At 38.2% G+C, this 24346-nt stretch overlaps 1 protein-coding gene across 1 annotated transcript; it reads left to right on the top strand.

Annotated features, from left to right (window-relative positions):
- The first annotated feature begins 421 nt into the window (after positions 1–421).
- Positions 422–23958, top strand: LOC140555860 (receptor-type tyrosine-protein phosphatase H-like). The gene is made up of 24 exons (XM_072679222.1): positions 422–440; positions 1045–1212; positions 1411–1560; positions 2114–2263; positions 4932–5081; positions 5659–5922; positions 6360–6623; positions 7056–7319; positions 7764–8027; positions 9331–9594; positions 9841–10104; positions 12764–13027; positions 14061–14324; positions 16930–17184; positions 17324–17417; positions 17791–17844; positions 17920–18001; positions 18622–18712; positions 18809–18882; positions 19143–19280; positions 20258–20380; positions 20592–20752; positions 22779–22914; positions 23752–23958. The coding sequence occupies exons 1-24, from the start codon at positions 422–424 to the stop codon at positions 23956–23958; spliced, it is 4164 nt and encodes a 1387-aa protein (XP_072535323.1).
- Positions 23959–24346: the final 388 nt, after the last annotated feature.

The raw sequence follows: 24346 nt of genomic DNA, 5'->3' as shown, positions 1-24346 counted from the left end.
GTAGTTTGTAATAACACTTTTGGCCTAAACGAGCCATAGCATAAGATCGTCTTTTTTTAAAAAAAAACAACAAAACAAAACAAAACAAAACATATATTAACCAAGACTTCACTTAATTAAAACATAATAAGGTTGAAAACAACACCATACACAAGTACATTTCTCTATCTCTCTTTCTCTTTCTTCCAGCTCCATCCAGTGTTGACAGTGTATCTACAGTGCTACAGAACTACAATGGAACTACCACTACCACCAGTGTATCAGAGGCAGATTCTGCAGTGACACACACTGGCTTGTCTCTTTCTCCTGGGACTGAATACACCCATACCAGTGACAACAGTAAGTTTAATAACCATATTCTAGTGCTGTAAGTAATTAGAATTAGATCTGTGGTTTTTCTAATCACTAGGAGATTGCTATGATGCTAGATGGTTCCTATGGTATGGATAGATGCTATTGTCCTGCTAGGTTGTTGAAATTATGTTGCTAGGTGCTTGCTACGACTTTGCAAGGTCGTACTATGGTATCCTAGGTTATTGCTATAGTGTCTTAGGTGGTTGCTGTTGTGTTGCTGTGAGGTTGCTATGGTGTTAATGAGTTGACAGGGCATTTGTATCATTGTGATGTAAGAAGTGTACACATGGTTTTGCACCTCATTAATTTCTATGTGAATTTCATCACCCCCCCCACCCTCACAGCTCCATCCAGTGTATCTACAGTGCTACAGAACTACAGTGGAACTACCACTACCACCAATGGATCAGAGGGAGATTCTGCAGTGACACACACTGTCTCATTTCTTTCTCCTGGGACTGAACACACCCTTACCAGTGGCAGCAGTAAGTTTAATAACTACTTTCTAGTGTTCTACTATTAAAAATAGTAAATGTGTATTTCTTTGCTTGGTGGTTCCTAGGGGGTTGCTGTGGTATTCCTATGTTTGACAGGACATTTGTATCATTGTGACATAAGAAGTGTGTGTGAACATGGTTTTGAATCTGTTTTATTTTCGTTAAAATTCCATTGCACCCCCCTCCCCCCCAGCTCCATCCAGTGTCGACAGTGTATCTACAGTGCTGCAGAACTACAGTGAAACTACCACTACCACCAGTGGATCAGAGGCAGATTCTGCAGTGACACACACTGGCTCATCTCTTTCTTCTGGGACTGTAGGAGTGGAGAGCAGTAGATACACCTTTACCAGTGACACCAGTAAGGACAGACACAGCACTGGAAAGTGTACTAGTGAAGTCTGTCATTTTAAAAAATTGTAAATTTGTATTTCCTTGCTTGGTGGTTCCTAGGTGGTTGACAGGGCATTCGTATCTTTGTGACTTAAGATATGTACACATGATTTTGCACCTCATTAATTTCTATGTGAATTTCATTGGATACCCCCCACCCTCCCAGCTCCCTCCAGTGTTGACAGTGTATCTACAGTGCCACATAACTACAGTGGAACTACCACTACCACCAAAGGATCAGAGGGAGATTCCACAGTGACAAACACTGGCTTGTCTCTTTCTCCTGGGACTGAATACACCCATACCAGTGACAACAGTAAGTTTAATAACCATATTCTAGTGCTGTAAAGTAATTAGATATATAGTTTTTATATGTAAAAGCAAAGAATGATTAGAGGTCAAATAAGGGTTTTCTACATTCTTATACATTTCCTCTGGGGCTGAATACACCTTCACTCTGTATTCTGTATTTGAAGGAGTAAACAACAATGGATACATCTCTGCCAATAAGTACAGATACAGCATTAAAGCTTGCATTAGTAACTTTAAACAATGGTAAACTACTAGAAATATGTATTTCCTGAAAGATATGCTGAATGATTGTGCAAGTTAACTGGTTCCTGGTGTTGCTAATTGATGAATATTTGGTTGCTATGGTGTTGCGAAGTGATTGATAGGTGGTTGCTATACTTTTGTAAAGTAGCTGCTATGTTGTTGCTAGGTGTTGGATGGATGGTATTTCAGGGGGTTGCTGTGGTGTGTCAGGTGGCTGACAGGGTATTTGTATCATTGTGAAATAAGAAGTGTACACATGGTTTTGCACCGCATTCATTTCTATGTGAATTCCATTGCACCCCCCACCCTCCCAGCTCCACCCAGTGTTGACAGTGTATCTACAGTGCTACAGAACTACAGTGGAACTAACACTACCACCAATGGATCAAATGGAAATTCTGCAGTGACATATACTGTGTCATCTCTTTCTCCTGGATCTGAATACACCCTTACCAATGACAGCAGTAAGTACAACATTCTACATTCTAGTAACTACATTCTATTGGCATACATCAATTAGATCTATGAGGTCAAATAAGGGTTTTCTACATTCTTTTAAATGTATCCTGGGACTTCACTCTGTACACTGTATTTAAGTGAGTGGAGAGCAGTGGATACACCTCTACCAGCAACACCAGTTTTGTTATTATAACAGTTCACAGTTGTGTTATTTTTATTATTCTCTGGCTGTTATTCTCAAAATGTTCATAGACCTGGATAAAAAATATAAAAGTATAATATATTTGATATTTAAAATATTAAATATATTATTTATTATTTTTTATTTGCACATGGAATAAGCTCATTAAGACTGTATTTTTTTACTGAAAGCTTCTTTGTGATAAAACAAAAATCAGATTAGCCAAAACTTAAAGAAAAAGTGTGTAAATGTTCAGTGTCAGTCTATCTCTCTTGTTTTCAGCTCCTTGTAATGTTGACAATATCACTGAACATTGCACTTCAATGATTCAATAAAGTTGGGTATCACTTTACTTGGATGGTCCATTATTGATGCCCTGTAGATGCTCACCTGACATTCATTTAACATTCAACTGAATATACACACATGGACAAAATTGTTGGTACCCCTCAGTTATTGAAAGAAAAAACCACAATGGTCACAGAAATAACTTGAATCTGACAAAAGTAATAATAAATAAAAATTCTATGAAAATTAACAAATGGAAATCCGACATTGATTTTCAACCATGCTTCAACAGAATTATTTTAATAAGCAAACTCATTAAACAGGCCTGGACAAAAATGATGGTACCCCTGATAATAATGTGACCAAAAGGACATGTTAAATCAAGGTGTGTCCACTAATTAGAATCACAGGTGTCTACAATGTAGACTACAATTGTAATTGATGACAAATCAAAGATACGAATAATACGAATGGTAACAAAAGAGCCCAGAAAAACTTCGAAAGAGATTAAAGGTGAACTTCAAGCTCAAGGAGCTTGTCAGAGCGCACCATCAATTATTGTTTGAGCCAAAGTGGACTTCATGGAAGATGACCAAGGAGGACAACATTGTTGAAAACAAATCATAAAAAAGCCAGACTGTACTTTGCCAAACTACATGTTGACAAGCCCCAAAGCTTCTGGGAGAATGTCCCATGGACAGATGAGACAACGCACATCAGCTTTATGTTCACAGACGGAGACATGAAGCATATCAAGAAAATAACACTGTCCCTACTGTGAAACATGGAGGAGGCTCTGTTATGTTCTGGGGCTGCTTTGCTGCATCTGGCACAGGGTCTCTTTAATCTGTGCAGGGTACAATGAAATATCAAGACTATCAAGGGATTCTAGAGAGAAATGTGCTGTCCAGTGTCAGAAAGCTTGGTCTCAGTCGCAGGCCATGAGTCTTGCAACAGGATAATGACCCAAAACACACAGCTAAAAACACCCAAGAATGGCTAAGAGGAAAACATTGGACTATTCTGAAATGGCCTTCTATGAGCCCTGACCTAAATCCCACTGAGCATCTTTGGAAGGAACTGAAACATGCCGTCTAAAAAAGGCACCCTTCAAACCTGAGACAACTGAAGCAGATTGCTCATGAGGAGTGGGCCAAAATATCTGCTGAGAGGTGCAGAAGTATCCTTGACAGTTACAGAAATTGATTGATTGCAGTGATTGCCTCAAAAGGTTGTGCAACAAAATATTAAGTTAAGGGTATCATCATTTCTGTTCAGGCCTGTTTCATGAGTTTATTTTTTCAAATAATTCTGTTGAAGCATGGTTGAAAAGCAATGTCGGATTTTCATTTGCTCATTTTCATAGCATTTTTATTTATTATTACTTTTGTCAGATTCAAGTTATTTTTGTGACCATTGTGGGTTTTTCTTTCATTAACCGAGGGGTAGCACCAATGTTATTTTTATGTGTGTATATTAAATACAACTGAACTCTAAGTAAATGGCTGTCTTTTAAATGCCTATACCTAACCCTAACCCCAACCTTACCCATGAATGAACCCTAAACACTAACTCTAGCCTAAACCCTCAATCTAACCCTAAACCTAACCCAAAAAGACTAAGGTTAAGGTTAGGGTACGGTTAAAGTCAGGTGTAGAGTTATATTCAATAGACAATCATTTACATTTAACTTAGAGTTCAGTTGAGAAATTAGGCAATGGTCGTGCCCAGCAGGCTTTCAACACAAGGCAATTAGAGATCCAAGATCCTCATTCTATCATAAATAGTGAGCCTAGCTGTGGAGAAAACTTAGACACAATCAAATTTTTTCAGTCAGTAACAAAATTCCTGACCACAGGTAAGGGCTGGAACGTAGATCATCTGATAAATCTAGAAATTTGTTATTTGGCTCAGCTTTCTCTTTACAACTGCAGTCTGGTGTGACCAAATTACTGTAGACTCTGCATCTAAGCTATGATCAATATTACAATCTCTCTTCCCGTCATTTACAAACAAGATAGGTATCAGGGTATAGGGTAGCTGCTATGTTGTTGCTAGGTGTTTGTGATGGTATCTCAGGTGGTTACTATGGTGTTGCAGTTGATTGACAAGAAATTTGTATCATTGTGACATAAGAAGTGTGCACATGGTTTTGCACCCTATTCATTTATATGTGAATTTCATTGCACCCCCACCCCTCTCAGCCCCACCCAGTGTTTACAGTGTGTCTACAGTGCTACAAAACTACAATGGAACTAACACTAAAACCAATGGATCAAATGGAGATTCTGCAGTGACACACACTTTCGTATCTCTTTCCCCTGGGACTGAACACACCCTTACCAGTGGCAGCAGTAAGTTTAATAACTACTTTCTAGTGCCATACATTAGACAACATTACTACAGCCTCTGCATCTAGACTATATGATACATCTGACAATCCCTCTTACCATTGCTTATAAACAAGATAGGTATCAAAGTCTAGGGTATGATTAGGATAGGTTCACACCCACTAGGAAGGAGAATTCCATTCTTTTTCAAGATACTGCCACAGTCTATTTTTCATTAAAAAACAAATAATAGGTCAAGTTGAAATAAAGGTTTTTTAAAAAAGTTTTGTTTAATTATGTTCATATAAAAATATTTATATTCTTTAAAACAATGTAATGGAATAAATAATGAAATCCCCTCTTTAACCCCTTAACACTCCAAGGTTTGTTAAACACTAAGTTATTTGACTTAGTAACTACAGGGACTTCTGTACAAACTAGTAGGGCTATTGTTTGATAAAAAGTGTGGTAACACTTTTGGGCCAAAGGTTTTTAAGGGGTTAATTACATCCCCTCTTCCATTGAACACACATACATTCACTCTCTTTCTCTCTCTCTCTCTCTCTCTCTCTCTCTCTCTCTCTCTCTTTCTCTCTTTCAGCTTCATCCAATGTTAACAGTGTATCTGTAAAGAACCGCACTAACACTACTTTAACATTAGAGTGGAACAAAGTGAACAACAGCAGCAGTTACAGTTACAGACTGAACTACAATGGAAGAAACAGTACCATCAATGGATCAGTGGGAGGATCTGTAGTGACACACACAGTCTCATCTCTTTCTCCTGGAACTAAATACACCTTCACTCTGTACACTGTATTAGAAGGAGTGGAGAGCAGTGGATACACCTTTACCAGTGTCACCAGTAAGTACAGACACAGCATTCTGCTGAACATAAATACATAAGATCTACTATTTTTCCTAAAAAAAAAACTAATAATAGGTCAAGTTGAAATAAAGGTTTTTAAAATATTTGTTTTTTTTTAAAGTTTTGTTTAATTATGTTCATTTAAAAATATTTATATTCTTTAAAACAATTTAATGGAATAAATAATGAAATCCCCTCTTTAACCCCTTAACACTCCAAGGTTTGTTAAACACTAAGTTATTTGACTTAATAACTACAGGGACTTCTGTACAAACTAGTGGGGCAATTGTTTGATAAAAAGTGTGGTAACACTTTTGGGCCAAAGGTTTTTAAGGGGTTAATTACATCCCCTCTTCCATTGAACACACATACATTCACTCTCTTTCTCTCTCTGTCTCTCTCTCTCTCTCTCTCTCTCTCTTTCTCTCTTTCAGCTCCATCCAATGTTAACAGTGTATCTGTAAAGAACCGCACTAACACTACTTTAACATTAGAGTGGAACAAAGTGAACAACAGCAGCAGTTACAGTTACAGACTGAACTACAATGGAATAAACAACACCATCAATGGATCAGAGGGAGGTTCTGTAGTGACACTCACAGTCTCATCTCTTTCTCCTGGAACTAAATACACCTTCACTCTGTACACTGTATTTGAAGGAGTGGAGAGCAGTGGATACACCTTTACCAGTGTCACCAGTAAGTACACACAGTATTCTGCTGAACATAAATACATAAGATCTACTATTTTTCCATAAAAAAAACTAATAATAGGTCAAGTTGAAATAAAGGTTTTTAAAATATTTGAAGTTTTGTTTAATTATGTACATTTAAAAATATTTATATTCTTTAAAACAATTTAATGGAATAAATAATGAAATCCCCTCTTTAACTGCTTAACACTCCAAAGCTTGTTAAACACTAAGTTATTTGATTTAGTAACTACAGGGACTTCTGTACAAACTATTGGGGCTATTGTTTGGTAATATGAGTTTGTTATAACACTTTTGGGCCAAAGGTTTCTAAGGGGTTAATTACATCCCCTCTTCCATTGAACACACATACATTCTCTCTCTCTCTCTCTCTCTCTCTCTCTCTCTCTCTCTCTCTTTCTTTCTTACTCTCTCTCAGCTCCAGCCAGTGTTAACAGTGTATCTGTAAAGAGTCGCACTGAGACTAATTTAACATTACAATGGAACAAAGTGAACAACAGCAGCAGTTACAGTTACAGACTGAACTACAATGGAATAAACAACACCATCAATGGATCAGTGGGAGGTTCTGTAGTGACACACACAGTCTCATCTCTTTCTCCTGGAACTAAATACACCTTCACTCTGTACACTGTATTTGAAGGAGTGGAGAGCAGTGGATACACCTTTACCAGTGTCACCAGTAAGTACAGACACAGTATTCTGCTGAACATAAATACATAAGATCTACTATTTTTCCATAAAAAAAACTAATAATAGGTCAAGTTGAAATAAAGGTTTTTAAAATATTTGAAGTTTTGTTTAATTATGTCCATTTAAAAATATTTATATTCTTTAAAACAATTTAATGGAATAAATAATGAAATCCCCTCTTTAACCGCTTAACACTCCAAAGCTTGTTAAACACTAAGTTATTTGATTTAGTAACTACAGGGACTTCTGTACAAACTATTGGGGCTATTGTTTGGTAATACGAGTTTGTTATAACACTTTTGGGCCAAAGGTTTCTAAGGGGTTAATTACATCCCCTCTTCCATTGAACACACATACATTCTCTCTCTCTCTCTCTCTCTCTCTCTCTCTCTCTCTCTCTCTCTCTCTCTCTTTCTTTCTTACTCTCTCTCAGCTCCAGCCAGTGTTGACAGTGTATCTGTAAAGAGTCGCACTTACACTACTTTAACAGTACAATGGAACAAAGTGAACAACAGCAGCAGTTACAGTTACAGACTGAACTACAATGGAATAAACAACACCATCAATGGATCAGTGGGAGGTTCTGTAGTTACACTCACAGTCTCATCTCTTTCTCCTGGAACTAAATACACCTTCACTCTGTACACTGTATTTGAAGGAGTGGAGAGCAGTGGATACAACTTTACCAGTGTCACCAGTAAGTATATTTATTTTATATATTTTATAATTAAGTGTTGCAGTGGCAACAGGGCAAGCACAGAAGCCCAGGCTTTCCTGTCCCCAGAAAGTTCTCCTGCCACTCCCTCAGCAGGCAACTGGTAAAGGGTATCCTTATCAGATGCCTTAACCACCTCAGCTGGCTCCTCTCAACGCGGAGGAGCAGCAGTTATACTCCAAGCCTCTCCTGGATAACATAGTTCCTCATTCTGTCATGAAGAGTGAGCCCAGCTACCCAAAAGAGAAAACTCATTTTGGCCAGCTGTGTCTGCGGTCTCATTCTTTCAGTAATTACTCAAACGTCATGACTTTAGGTAAGGGTGAGAACATGGATCGACTGATAAATCAAGAGCTTTTTTTATAGCTCAGCTCTCTCTTTACCACAGTAGTCTGGTACAGTGACTGCATTACTGCAGCTGCTGCACAGTACCTATGATCAATCTCACAGTCCCTCTTCCCATCACTTGTGAACAAGATAATGAAACTTCTCTACTTAGGGTAGATTCACACCCCCAACTTCCAGGGAGCACAACATATTTTCCAGGATTTGCTGATTGTCATACTGACTACTTCATATTTAGTTGGAAATTGCTCATGTGTGCACTGGACTCCCCACATGTACAGGCCAGCAAGACATAATCTGATAAACAGCAGAGAGGCAATCGCGCAGACCCACCGGCAGACGTCCCCCTGCCCAAGGTTATGCCTTGCTATCCTCTCCATGTATACAAACAGGAGATATGTTCTGAGTCGCCATATTGGGGCGGAAATCAGCCCTATATATGCTGGGAATGTTTGTGTAAACAAGATCCAGCCCTTTAAACCCTTGGTTGCAAAGTTCATATGCTAGTGGCACTCAGGGAGCACTGACATGAGATTTACATGGTTGAAATCTGGTGTCAATAAAAAAAAAAAAAACTACCTGGATGTTTTGCTGCTCACTGATAGCCACATAAATTTGTTTAGTGTTGCACTGGCATTAACACAAGGAGCTTTATACACCATTAATATTTACACTGTAGTCAGCTCCCTTAATGAATAAAAGCCTCTGGCTCCAACAACTGAAAATTTCAGCAGTGGTGAGCAGTTGTGCTGCATTTTTACACCGTTCAGTGTTTACTTCAATTTAATTAATGAATGGATGGATTAAAGTTAGGATAAAATATCTTACACATTTCTGTGTTATTCTGTATAGTAACTGTTGCTCAAAGACTTTATTAAAAGTGATACTTCATTTTTTCATTCAATTCTGTCTTTCCTTGCACTCTCTCTCTTCCTCTTAGCTCCATCAAATGTTAACAGTGTATCTGTAAAGAGTCGCACTGAGACTGAGTTAATATTAGAGTGGAACAAAGTAAACAGTAGCAGCAGTTACAGTTACAGACTGAACTACAATGATAGAAACAACACCATCAATGGATCAGTGGGAGGATCTGTACTGACACTCACAGTCTCATCTCTTTCTCCTGGAACTAAATACACCTTCACTCTGTACACTGTATTTGAAGGAGTGGAGAGCAGTGGATACACCTTTACCAGTGTCACCAGTAAGTACAGACACAGCATTCTTGTGGAGATAACTACAAGGTCTATTTTTGTTTTTTGCATTAAAAAGCAAAATATGGTTAAAGATTCAATAAAGTTTTCTAAATATTTGTTCTATTTGATATTTTTTTTACATTTCATAAAACTATTTTTGAAATGACTTTAACTAAAGAATTAATTAAATAATCCTTCCCTTGCACACACATACATTCACTCGCTTTCTCTCTCTCCCTTTCTTACACTCACAGCTCCATCCAGTGTTAACAGCGTATCTGTAAAGAGTCGCACTGAGAGTGAGTTAAAATTAGAGTGGAACAAAGTGAACAACAGCAGCAGTTACAGTTACAGACTGAACTACAATGGAATAAACAACAACATCAGTGGATCAGAGGGAGGATCTGTAGTGACACTCACAGTCTCATCTCTTTCTCCTGGAACAAAATACACCTTCACTCTGTACACTGTAATTGAAGATGTGGAGAGCAGTGGATACACCTTTACCAGTGTCACCAGTAAGTATATATTTGGCTGTTGTTGCACAAGAAATTTATTTTTCCATTTTTTTAGCATAATTAGCATAATCTGGCTCTTCTTTACATTGTCTCCAAATTTCCTGATCAATAGAAATGCTCCAAGATGACATGAAATAAAATCTTTTTACATTGACATCCATTGAAAGTAAAGTTTCTTAGCCATCTGCTGTAAAGGTGTTTTTTCTGACGCTCAACTGGGTGAGCTACCACTGCCTCGTGTGTTTAGAACCCAAAGGGAGAGCAGTTAGATCTTAGAGAAGGTAAAACTCAAAAGTAAAAAAAACAAAAAAAAAACAAAGACAAGCAAAGCCTTGCAGCTGTGTTCAGGGGTTCTTATTTTTGGCAAACATGAAGCAGGCAGTCACATAGGCCATTCGTCATGACCCATGCGAGGCCACCAAAATTGCCGTCACAAGAACTGTAATGTTCAAATGGATGTGCCATGAATGGGGATGCATGTGCCCACTGTAAAACCTGAGACATATACTTGTCCTGGGTACCTGGGTCTGGATCTTTTAGGAGTGTACACTCTGTACACTCTGTTTTCTACTCCGCATTGAACAAGGTGCAATAATGTGGGCCCTTTGGGGATTATGGTTGTGGCTGGAGCTATCAGAGGTGGATGGTCTGCTGTATATAGGACAGATTCTTATGGTCCATCCAGACCAGGCATGGGTGCTTAGCACCCTCCAGCCAGTGCCTCTGTTCTTCGAGTATAAGTTTCACCACTAACAGCTCCCGATCACCCACATCATAATTTCTTTCAGCAGGGGTGAGGCAATGCAAAAAGTAGGCACAAGGGTGTACACTGGGACCTCAGATGCTTCCACCTCAACCACAAATGGGAGTTCAACAATGGGGAGCTGGTAAACGGCGGCTGTGTTAAGGAAATTCTTGATCTTGTTAAATGCTTTCTGGGCCTCTGTGGACCAACAAAACCTTCCTGCTGTTTTTCCCTAATGACCTGTTAGCAGGGCGGCCACAGAGCTGAAGTTCGAAAAGAATCGTCAGAAGAAATTGGTAAAGCCCAGGAAGCGCTGGACTAGCTGAAGTGAAGTTGGCTTAGGCCATTCCTCTACAGCCCAAATTTTTGACAGGTCCATGCGCAGATGGTTGTGTGAGACCACAAACGCCAAAAAGAAACAGACTGTGCATAGAAATGGGTATTCTCCAACATTAACAAAAAGATGAGCTGGTTTAGAAGCAGCTGGAGAACCCGTCAGACATGAGTTATGAGTTTATCTATGCTGATGCTATAAATCAGAATGTCATCTAGGTAGACAAACACTTATCTATCTAGGGCCTCCTTCAATACCTTGTTTTTGAAATGTTGGAAGACAGCAAAAACTGGTAAAAACTGGGCTTTTTGTTTTCTGAACACATCACAAAGGTCCCAATACTCTTTGCGGACTCTGGATAAGTACGGACCTTCTTGACTGGGTTTGACAGGTAGGCCCCCATGACAAGACAAACTGGGTTAGCCAGTTGAGATGATGATAATAGCGTTGGAGCCAGGGAAATCCCAAGACCAATGGAAAATCTGGAGCAATGTCCTGAGCCTCTCCCTAACCCTATTGTCCAGTCTTATTGTCAGGTCAATGAGGTCATCAAGGGAGGACGGTGGGTCTCGTAGGCAAACTTATCTTTAAGCTCTTCACTCAGACCATGATAGAATGCTGCCATACGTGCTGTTGCATTCCACCTGTTCCCAGCTGCCAGTGTGCATAAACCAATAGCATAATTTGCCACTGATTTTCTCCCCGTGACGCATGTGAAGGAGACAAGAACTTGTTTCTCTACCGCAAGCAGGGTGCTCAAAGCCCTGTGACAGTAAAGCAGAGGTACACACCTCTGCTTGGTGCTCCCAAATGGAAGTGGCCCTCAAAATGAGGTGTGAGAGGAACAGCTAAGCCCTCTGCCATTTCCTGAACTGTGGCCTGGGGCAGCACTGGAGCCTCCTGGGTGGTGGGGGTGACCTGAGAGAGCAGCTCAGTAATCCCTTACAGCTGGATAAGAATCTGCTGCAGGGCCTGCTCGTATCTGCCTATTGTGCCCCCTTGGCTGGTTAGGGCAGTTTTTACCTGCTTTAAGTCCATCTGTCTGCCTGGGTCCATGTATGGCTGGATCTTTCTGTATTGTATCACCCAGTGAATCCAGGTTGGGGATTTGCTAAACTGACGCTCAACTGGGTGATCTACCATTGACTCAAGGTTGTTAGAAAGCAAGGGCAGAGCAATTAGATCTTAGAGCCAGATTTCTTTTTAAACCTTTTTTTAAAGTCCACAAAACACATGTAGACTGGAATGATGAACTCCTAAGTGCCCTCAACTATCTTAGAGATGGTGAAGTAATGGTCCATCATTCCACAGCCAGGACAACATCTACACTGCACCTCCATCATCTAAAGGTTCAATTGCCTGGATTCTCCTGTCTAGTACCCTGGCATAAACATTTTAGGGAAGCTAAGAAGTGTGAAGCCTATAGATAGTTTGCACTCTCTCCCGTTCACTTTCTTAGGCGAATCTCATCCAACTTGGGAGCTTTTTGAGCTACCTCAGAGACTGAGACTCTCCAGTAACCTCTCTCTCTCTCTCTTTCTCTCTCTCTCTCTCTCTCTCTCTCTCTCTCTCTCTCCTAGCTCCATCCAGTGTTGACAGTGTCTCTGTAAAGAATCACACTGAGACTGAGTTAACATTACAATGGAACAAAGTGAACAACAGCAGCAGTTACAGTTACAGACTGAACTACAATGGAATAAACAACACCATCAATGGATCAGTGGGAGGTTCTGTAGTGACACTCACAGTCTCATCTCTTTCTCCTGGAACTAAATACACCTTCACTCTGTACACTGTATTTGAAGGAGTGGAGAGCAGTGGATACACCTTTACCAGTAAGACCAGTAAGTACAGACTCTGCTTTCTGGGGTGCATTAGTGTCCTTTTTTTTGTAACTGTAAAAATTATATGTGTATTTCCTGAAGGAGATGCAAAATAGTTGTGCAAGTGGTATTCACTTCCAGGCAGTTGCTAATGCAGCCACAATCTGTCATAATAATAATAAAAATAAGATGAAGCAATAAGACAATGTTGATGATGATGTAATGGTGATGATGATGATGAATATAAATCAGATAACAATATAGTTATATAGCATTGCTTAAAGATAATAAAAAAAATCATTATAGTTAAAACATTATATATATAAAGTATATATCTGAAGGTTTATTACTTAATTTGGTTCATAAAATCAATAACCAAGTCTTTTAAATGTACAACCTATTTGCTCAATTCAATAAATTAATAAAAAAAGAATATAAATAGTATGATACCACTGTGCTGAAATTGAGTAGTAATTTGGGTTTTTGCAACATTTTTTCACTTACTTCCTTTTTCCACCACTCTCTCTCTCTCTCTCTCTCTCTCTCTCTCTCTCTCTCTCTCTCTTTCTCTCTCTCAGTGGACAGAGTGTTAGTAAAGAGACGCACTGAGACTGAATTAATATTAGAATGGAAAAAAGTTTACAACAGCACCAATTACAGATTGATTTACAATGAAAAGGACATCACCATCAATGGATCAGTTAAAGATTCTGTAGTGACACACACAGTCTCATCTCTTTCTCCTGGAACTAAATACACCTTCACTCTGTACACTGTATTAGAAGGAGTGGAGAAGGATGCATACAACTTTACAATTCTCACCAGTAAGAGCAATCACTACATTCTAGTGACAAAAAAAAACATAATCAGATCCATGATTTGTTGTGCATTAGGTTAAATAATAGTTTAGTCAATAAATTAATTAAAATATAGAATCAATGTGTTATCATACATTTTAATGCTATTCTGTAAATGAACTGTCACTTAGAGTCTTTGTTACAGTTGACTCAGCAATCTTTCATTCACTGTCTTTTTCCATTATACTCTCTTTCAGCTCCATCCAGTGTTAACAGTGTATCTGTAAAGAGTCGCAATGAGACTGAGTTAAAATTAGAGTGGGACAAAGTGAACAACAGCAGCAGTTACAGTTACAGACTGAACTACAATGGAATAAATAACACCATCAATGGATCAGTGGGAGGTCCTGTAGTGACACTCACAGTCTCATCTCTTTCTCCTGGAACAAAATACACCTTCACTCTGTACACTGTATTTGAAGATGTGGAGAGCAGTGAATACAACTTTACCAGTGTCACCAGTAAGCCGTTTTTTAGAGCAATACTAATGACTAGACTACAAAGCATTTTTTGCACAAGCGTCACTGAAATTGCAATAATGGGGAGACGGTCAGTCATGTGTACAAAATATACATCCTTCTTAGTAGAAGTCTTTGGGCATAATGAATATAAGCAAAGAGATGAAGTAATGTCCAACTGAGCTGGATAAAACTATTGCTGAATATGCTTTGCTGTCTGACCAGCAGGGGTATGATATTTTGTCCAGAGTAGCAGTTTGTCAAGAGTCCTCCTTTTAACTACCAGCATCCAGAGAGCAGCCCAAGACTGAGCCTGCCTTCATAATTAGTTTGTTGCATCTTCACTTCTGATGCTGTTTCCCCAAAAGACTGCAGTAAGAAAGACAGCACTTGCCTGAGCTTCCACAAAAAAACTACAGTCTACTCAGTGCCTTCCTGTACACAACCTCTATATTGACCTTCCAGTCCAGTTTGTTGTTGAGGAGGACACCCAGGTATTTCTAGGTGTCCATATGTTCCAAATCCTGACCCATGATGGCAATGGGACGGGTTGTGGTCCTCTTCCTGCAGGAGTCCACCACCATCTCATTGCTCATTCCACAATGAGGAGTAGATGTTCCTCTCAGATCACTCCACAAAGCTGTTTGCAAGGTCCCGGGATTTTCATGATCATCTCTGATGCATCCTAATCACTGCCGAGTCATCTCTCTGAAGGTGGCAGAGATTTGGCTCTGGTGTTCTGGAAATCTGAAGAGGAAGGTGGAGACTTCCACTTCTCTTCCTATCACCTTTTTTGAGGAGAATGTCAACAAAATTCACCATTTTTGTCCACTCTTCTAAACAGACACTGCTTTCCTTATAGTTCCCTGACTTGTTCCCCACCTCTGTTCACATCTAACAATCCAATTACCTGTCAGCATGAGCCTATTCTATCCACATTGTTTATGATGATTGCTCAGAGTCTTCTTAATCATAAACGGCTCCTCAATGTCATAAGGTCCATCAGTTCACCTTGTCATTAGGTACCATCGGTGTTACAGACTGCCAGAGTGCTCCCCATTTTAGAGGCGCCAACAGTAGATAGCTCAAATAGCAACAGCTAAAGACCAGTATTACTCCTCCTTTCTTACCACAACTCCTTTCTTCTTCATCTTCTTATCTGCAGCCTTTGATACAGTTGTCCACAAGATCTTCCTTTCCATAATCCCCAGTGTGAGAATCACTGGATCTGCATGGCAGTGGTTTGTGTCCTTCTTGGAGGGGTGCTCTCACCTGGAGAGGGTTGGTCCCTTCCTGTTTGCTCTCCACCCTTGCTCTCTTAGTGCAGTAATATTCTATCACGGATTCTCCTACCAGCTTTGCTGATGGCACTCTTTTTCTTTCTGCCGTGCCTTCTGACACCCAGGTTTCTACTTGTATCTTCTTATTTCTTACTGACATTTTCACATCTCCTTCTGTACCCGTCGACCACCTGGACTCCAATTCACAGAATCCCATGACATCACTAACTCGCCATCCACCACAACTAACCAGAGACTTTTTCCCCGCTCGTGTTCTGATCTGCCTCACCTGTTTGTGATTGTTCAAGTTTGTTCCTTTTTTGTGAATTATTGCCAACTTTCCGCTGCCTACTGAGCATTCGTTATTCTCAATCATTTTACATTACATTTACATTACATTTACGGCATTTAGCTGACGCTCTTATCCAGAGCGACTTACAAGGTTATTCGTATTACAGAAGTGGGCCAATGTAGTGTTAGGAGTCTTGCCCAAGGACTCTTATTGGTGCAGCGCAGCAAAGCCACCCAGACCGGGAATCGAACCCCCGTCTCCCACATGGTGTGGTAGCTCAGTGGCAGGTAGTGGTGTTATCTGTTGTGCCACACCAACCACATCATCATCTTCTTGTATACTGATCACTACCTGTTTCTCAGTTTTCTGATTCTTGGTTTGTTTCTCTCCTGGTTGTTAGCTCTTCTGGTTTTGACTCTGGATTGTGTCTTGGTTTACAATTTTGTCTGTTCCTTATCTGCCCTGTGAGATCTGTTTATATCTGTGTATTGTCCACAGACTCTCTCAATCTCCTTTTATTAAAGTATTTTCAATATTTTACATCCGCAAGCATCCTGACATCCAGACATCTTGTCCTGGATGGTTGCACATCACCTGAAGCTCAAACTCAGCAATATTAAGCTTCTGTACATTCATGGACCTGAAGGTCTTCACTACAATCTTGCCATCTTGTAAGACCTCCATGGTCACAGCAGTTACAAAAGCACCCCATCCTAGTTGTGGACCAGTTATCATCCAGATTCATGTTGCAAATCTGAAATGGTCTTACAGATTCTTGTTTTACAACATCTGGAGAATTCAACCTTTTCTCTCTAGGGAGGACCACCTAGGTGCTCATTCACTCTCACTCATCTCAAAGCTTGACTGCTGCAACTCCCTCCTGGCTGGTCTTCATATGTTTACACTTAAATATCTGACTTGTATTGAACCAAAATATTGAACTGTAAAGTGAAAAAAAGTGTATTTTATATGGATTTTGTTTGGGCTTTCAATTTTTGAGCTGCTGTGCTTCATTTGTTTGTCACTCTGTCTTTAGTTCCAGCTGCTGTAACTGGTCTGCACTGTCAATATGTGTCTGATGGCTACAGTCTAACTCTACTTTGGAGTCCTCCTAGTGGGCAGAGGACAACTGTGCAGGTCAATGTGAATGGCCAAAGTTTTAATGAGAGTGGGGAAAGTCTGTCTATCGGGGGACTGCAACCTGCCCAGTGGTACACCTTGACTGTGACTGCACTCTGTTCAGATACACAGAGTAACCCAGCCTCAATTACGTGTCAGACTGCTCCTGGAAGTATGATTGGTAATTATATTTGGTTGCTCTACACAGTCCTTCAAAATTAAAGAATGGAAAGAATTAAAGAACATATATATTTTAAGAACCATCAAATAATGTCAAATAACTTTAGCTAAACAAGTTTTTTCTTTTCCAGGAATAATAGCTGGTATTGTGGTATTCCTACTGTTGGTCATCATCATTCTTTGTATTGGTTTCTACACATGGCGTCGCAAGCCAGAGCTTCTCAGGTGAGTGTTGCTATTGTTAGTAAGAGAATGCCAGAGACTGGTTAATGGTTATAGAAAATGGCTAATTGGTTACTTCAGCCAAAGGGGAACTTCTAGCTATTAGGGCATAGGGTGTCCCAACTTTTTCCTCACATTAAACTAAATGATTCATTACATTTTTATTAAAAAACATTCCTTCAGTTTTATTTGTTCAGTTATATTATTGTATTAGATTATATATATATTATATATCATCTCCCAATATTGTTCAAATTAAGATAAAATATTATATATATTATATTAATAAATGTTTAAAGATATTATCTTCATTATTTTGTCTTTATATGTATAAATCAAAATCTGACCAATAATTTATACAATTTTGTTGTTCCAGTATCTTTAAGTCAAAGTCCTCTACAGAGACTCAATTACCTAATGACAAATATAAGTAAGTATGATACTTTATAGTAGTAATTTTGCCTTTATGACATAGCATTACCTTAGCAGTTTGTATTTTTTCCAGACCAATTCCCCAGAAACAGTTTCCTAAACACTTCAACTCTATGAGTCGTAATGGGAACCGTGGCTTCAGAAAGGAATATGAGGTAGAGTATGTGTATGTGTGTGTGTGCATGGTACAGCATGAAAAGAAAAACGCAGGTCATATGACAGTCTGTGCTATGGCAAATACCATTTATGGCACTCTCCAGGAAGAAAATACTGATGCACTTGAGTATCATGATATTACGTTTTGCAATACTGTAAATTAATTCTCAAAAACACTGTATTTTATAGTTACATGTAAATATCATTTTGTGTTGTGTTTAAACCCAGACCACTAGATAGCAGTGTTGTATTCTGCCTTCAGATTCCACTGTTCTGACTGCATTAAAAATAAAGTTTTTTTTACTCACATTTGACACAAATGGCACGATTTTTTTATTTGAAAAATGTCAGTTTATTGCCTTGCTTATAGAACTGCTATACATCACTATATATGTAATCACAACCCCTGTATTGTAATATGTATCCCCAGATTTTTGCCAATACACAGCCCTACTTAATAAAAAATGAAAGCCACATGCAAAAGTTTCTTTAAAATTAAGACAATTTTGAACCCTTGAATGTGTTTTTTTAATAAAACCAACACATCTCTTTCACTCTTGATAGTACAAGCTATCAATTTACGTTGCTGAAACTACCATTATTGTTTTGTTGCTTACAGGAGTTACAAGTAGCGGGTACAGATCAGAGCTGTAGAACTGCTGTCCTCCCTATGAATGAGAGCAAAAACAGATTCAGCAATGTTTTGGCCTGTGAGTGTTACTCTCACAAACACCAAATTTAAAATTCAACAATAAACAAGAAGACCATTGACTTTTCAACCCCTTTTTCATTTTTACTTTCTGTAGATGATTCATCTCGTGTAAAGCTCAGTGTACACAGTAGTGCTGACTCTGACTATATCAATGCAAACTACATGCCTGTAAGTCTTCCTTCAAACACACCTAAATGTCATATAGAAACAACAGAGGAAATAAAGTATGGTACATCCAACTGAACGCTATACAAAGAAATCCAGTAATAATAATGTAATAATGTTATACCATTGATTGAGGGTGCTAAGCAAATATGATAGTCTTCTGTACAACTTCTACTGCAAAATGAAACATTAAGATACTTTTGTCAGCACTGTGTTCTACAATGTTATGAATGTTTCAATGTGTGTGTGTGTACATATGCTAGGGATATGGCAGAAACATCCAGCAGTATATAGCTGCTCAGGGTCCTCTTGCTTCCATGGTCTGTGACTTCTGGAGGATGGTGTGGGAACAGAAGTGTCAGGCCATTGTCATGCTGACCAGCTGTACAGAGAGTGCAAGGGTATGTTTGTGGGAATACAGCACTAAAGCACCACAGAACAGAACAGCATTGCATTTAAAGTGCTATAGAATGCATTTATTGAGTATAATTGTTGTTTGATGTATGAACAGTAAGTATGTGCCTTGATTTGGGATGAAAAAGGCTCAGTTGTGGTTATACAAGTCTAACAACCCTGTTATTTTGCCTCAGAATGAAACATGCGTGATGAGTTTGAGATCCCCTTTTACAGACACTGGCACAGCAAAAGCACTGCTCACAAGGCCTGGTTTGCATACCAACTTCTGTTCCCATAACCCAGCATCAACACCACAATGTTCTTTTGCGTTTTACTGTTTTGACAGCTTTGACTAGAGCTTTTGCTTGCAGGCTGGGACTATGTGAATTTTAGGGCTTTAGGACTGTTACGAAACATTTTTGAGATTCAGATCTGTTTTGGTTATGATGGAAGTTCTTTTGAAAAAAGGCACAAATAAATGAGGTTAATAAAACAAAAAGGTTCATAAAATGTCGTTTCCATGTACTGAATTCTGTGGTTGGTGTGGCGCAACAGATAACACCACTACCTGCCACGGAGCTACCACACCATGTGGGTGACTGGAGTTCGATTCCCGGTTTGGGTGACTATGCTGTGCTACACCAATAAGAGTCCTTGGGCAAGACTCCTAACACTACACTGGCCCACCTCTGTAATATGAGTTACCTTGTAAGTCGCTCTGGATAAGGGCGTCAGCTAAATACCATAAATGTAAATGTAATTCTCATTATTAAACTATGCCAAGGAAAGGGGCCCTTTAAACTTTTTCTCCATGGTACAATTTGCAGTTAGTAAAAGTCAAAGTCTATAATAAACAGTCTTTATTTTCCACAGTGGTCATGAACATAAGTTATAATAAACTGTGAAATATTGCTTTTTACTACTACATTGATAAACATGAGTCTCTGAGACCTTTCAGACTCCTTTCCTGATTGCTTTGCAGATCAAGTGTGATCAGTACTGGCCAGTGGACTCCAGTCCCTGTGCTTACGGCAACCTGCAGGTCACTGTCAAATCAGAGCAGATAAAGAAAAGCTGGACTCTGCGAGAATTTGTAGTGAAAAATGTGAGTTTAATGCTTAAATGGTAAAAATGCATAATTGAAAAAATACTTTCCAATGTTTATTTATTAATTTTAACTGTTTAATTATGTTTTATGCTCAACTTATTATTCATCATTTTGTCACAAGAGGAAAAAAATGTATTTGTAAATACCGAATAGTTTGTTAAGACTGATGTTTTCCAACGGGCTCTGTTATGTGTGTGTGTGTCTGTAGACTGTTAATTCTGAGGAACGAAGAGTAAGTCACTTCCATTTCACGGCTTGGCCCCATCATGGAGTTCCCAGGAGAACAGATGAGTTGATCCAGTTCCAAAGGGCTGTCCGACAGCACATAGAGAGTTCCCCGTTCACAGGACCTACAGTAGTACACTGCAGGTAAACACATCACACTCTACAGAAAAACACATCTACAGTAGTACACTGCAGATCAACACATCACTGCTTACAGTACTGCACTGCAGGTAATTACATGATATAGTATTAAACCTCAGATAAGCACATCACAGTCTAAAGTATGACACTACAAGTAAACACATCACAACCTATAGTAGTATAGTGCTGGTCAACACATCTTAATAAATTACAGTGTAGGCAAAAACATAATCTACATGAGTACACTGCAGATGAACACATCTTAGTGTGGTCTACAGTAGTACATGATAAGAGTGTAAAAAAAGTTTAATATAATCAATATAGCTGTTGCCAAAATTGTTTTGCAATCCTGTATCAATTCTGTAAAACACAGTTTCTATGCTGTTTAATCATTTACAAGCAATAGTGACAGACAGTGGTTCATTTTGAGTTGTGATTTAATCCTGACCGGTAGACATTTTTCTGGAAAATCAAAAAACATAATTTAAAATTGTAGCCCTGGTATTGTGATACATATCATATCGCCAGGTTTTTGCCAATACACAGTCCTAATACACTGCAGATAAACACATCACAGCTTCAGGAATACACTAAAGGTAAATAGATCATAGTCTACAGTGGTACACTGCAAGTACGTCAGCCAACTCAGGAGAAAAAAATCATAATCTACAATTTCTCACTGTTGGTTAACATTTCAAAACATTCAGACTATTCAGAAGACAGTGCAGGTAAACACATCCAATGCTACAAAAGTTCATTGCAGGTTAAAATATCTCAACCAATATTAGTAGATTTCAGAAGAACACATACTATAGTCAATCTACAGCAGTACAGGACAAATAACGCATTTCAAGTTACGATAGTATGTTGAAGATACAATTAGACTATTATACAGTAGTACAGTACAGATAAACACATCACACTCTACAGTCGCACATTACAGATAAACAGATCCCACTCAACAGTCATACATTACAGATAAACAGATCCCACTCTACAGGCTTACATTATAGATAAACATATCACAGTCTACAGTAGTACATTACAGATAAACACATTACACTCTACTGTCGTACATTATAGATAAACATATCACAGTCTACAGTAGTACATTACAGATAAACACATTACACTCTACTGTCGTACATTATAGATAAACATATCACAGTCTACAGTAGTATATTACAGATAAACACATTACACTCTACTGTCGTACATTATAGATAAACATATCACAGTCTACAGTAGTATATTACAGATAAACACATTACACTCTACTGTCGTGCATTATAGATAAACACATCACAGTCTAAAGTTTTACATTACAGATAAACACATCACACTTTACTGTCGTACTTTACAAATAAACACATCACACTTTACAGTCGTACATTACAGATAAACATATCACAGTCTACAGTTGTACATTACAGATAAACACATTACACTCTACAGTCGTACATTACAGATAAACACATCACATTCTACAGTAGTACATTACAGATAAACATATAACACTCTACAGTCGTACATTACAGATAAACACATCACATTCTACAGTAGTATATTACAGATAAACATATAACAGTCTACAGTCATACATTACAGATAAACACATCACACTCTTCAGTCATACATTACAGATAAACATATCATAGTCTACAGTAGTACATTACAGATAAACACATCACACTCTACAGTTGTACATTACAGATAAACATATCACAGTCTACAGTAGTATATTACAGATAAACACATCACACTCTACTGTAGTACAGTACAGATAAACACAGCACACTCTACAGTCATAGATTACAGATAATACAGCAGAAGTGTCAGCAGATATTACAGCAGATAAACACCTGATACTTACAAAGTAAAGCTAAAGCTAAAGACTATATATAAAGCTATAAAACTTTCAAATAAAACTTTACTATATAAAGACTTTATAATGTTATATGCAATATAACACCTTTTATACTGTGTATGATGACTGCTATGAGTGTGTTTGTGTGTGTGTGCTCTGCAGTGCTGGAGTGGACAGGACAGGCATTTTTATTGCCCTGGATACGGTACTGCAGCAACTTGAGAAAGAGAGAGCTGTCAGCATTGCTGCCTGTGTACATCGCATGAGGCTCAACCGGCCTCTCATGGTGCAGACTGAGGTACAGACCATTATCAACAGCAGTGAGAGACCTTTAGCAACGGCCAAGTGAAAAAGAACAAAGGCAAAATATTGTTTAGGAGTAATATGTTTTAAATATATCTAAAATTACACTTGTAAAACTTGTATATTTGCACATGTCAACACAATTGTAAAGTTATATTTTATACAGTATCTTAAAAACTAACAAGTACCTGATCAGGTGTAATTTCTAAAAACATAATATATAAATAGGTAACTATTAAATAAATATCTATTGTATCTCTAGTGTGATCCAGAAAATCAGTTTCTCACACAGGACAAATCACATAATCACAGAAAATAACAATCTAACAAACTTAAAGGAACAGAAAGTAGAATTTTTGATCTTGTGTTGTACGTAGAAAAACTTGCTTCACTTGAGCAACTCATTTCTCAAATTACTATTACCCAATTATAGCACTGATACAATTACCAGTAAGCCCCAGTAAGTTTAATAGAAGGAGAAGGCTGTATTGCCAATATAATTAATAGCAGTAATAATGTACCATTATTTACAATAGCCAAAGTTCAAAAAATGTATTTTGAACTAATGTTATGGTGTTAAACTAATAAAATATTTTTATAAAAGATTTATTTGTAGTTAGGTTTAAGTACAATGGTACTAGCTTTTAAATGTGTACAAAATTATCAGTATTGTCAGTTATTATTATTATTATTATTATTGTCAGTAAGTGCAGTTATTATGCAATATTGTTTTGATAAATTATTTTAAATAAAAAGAGATTTATTACAAAGTGGCACACTGTCTGCAATAAAACAGCTTCTCATACTCTACTCTCCATTCTTTTTCTTGCAGGCTCAATATGTGTTCCTGCACCAGTGCATTGTGGATTCTCTGCAGCCCAGAAATAACTTAATCCCAGAGGCTGTGTATGACAATCAAGACATCTATGAAGACCCAGATGTTCATGACAATTCTGATGTTTATGTAATTCCTGATATCTATGTAACTCCAGATGCTAATGAAAATCAGGACATTTATGAAAATCCAGATAATGCTTAGGAGATATTTGTTAAATTACGGAAAAAAAAAGTTGTATTGGCATACAGGGTTTAATATCTTTGTGTAAGGTTACTGTGCCCCTAAGCAGTAAGTGTTGTTCTATTTTATTTGGTATACTGTCAATCTTGTAATCAATAGAAGAAAGAAGAAAGTTCAAAAGTCAGACTTCAAAAGTCCGGACAAGAATGAAAACAGTGATTTATTATTTAAAACTCTATGAATTGATATAGTTTGTTTTTGGCTAATATTTAAACCAATGAGACTCATTTTCTAAGACTTACCTCCCCATGTCTGTGTGCACACAAACAATGTATGCAATGAATGGATGTAATGATCACCTGACCACTATTTTGACTTGATAGCCTGCATTGTTTATCTGAATTATGTA

This window comes from Salminus brasiliensis, chromosome 1 (assembly GCF_030463535.1).
Source record: "Salminus brasiliensis chromosome 1, fSalBra1.hap2, whole genome shotgun sequence".
NCBI lineage: Eukaryota > Metazoa > Chordata > Actinopteri > Characiformes > Bryconidae > Salminus > Salminus brasiliensis.
Note: the sequence above shows the minus strand (reverse complement) of the source record. Positions and strands in the feature narration are given on the sequence as shown.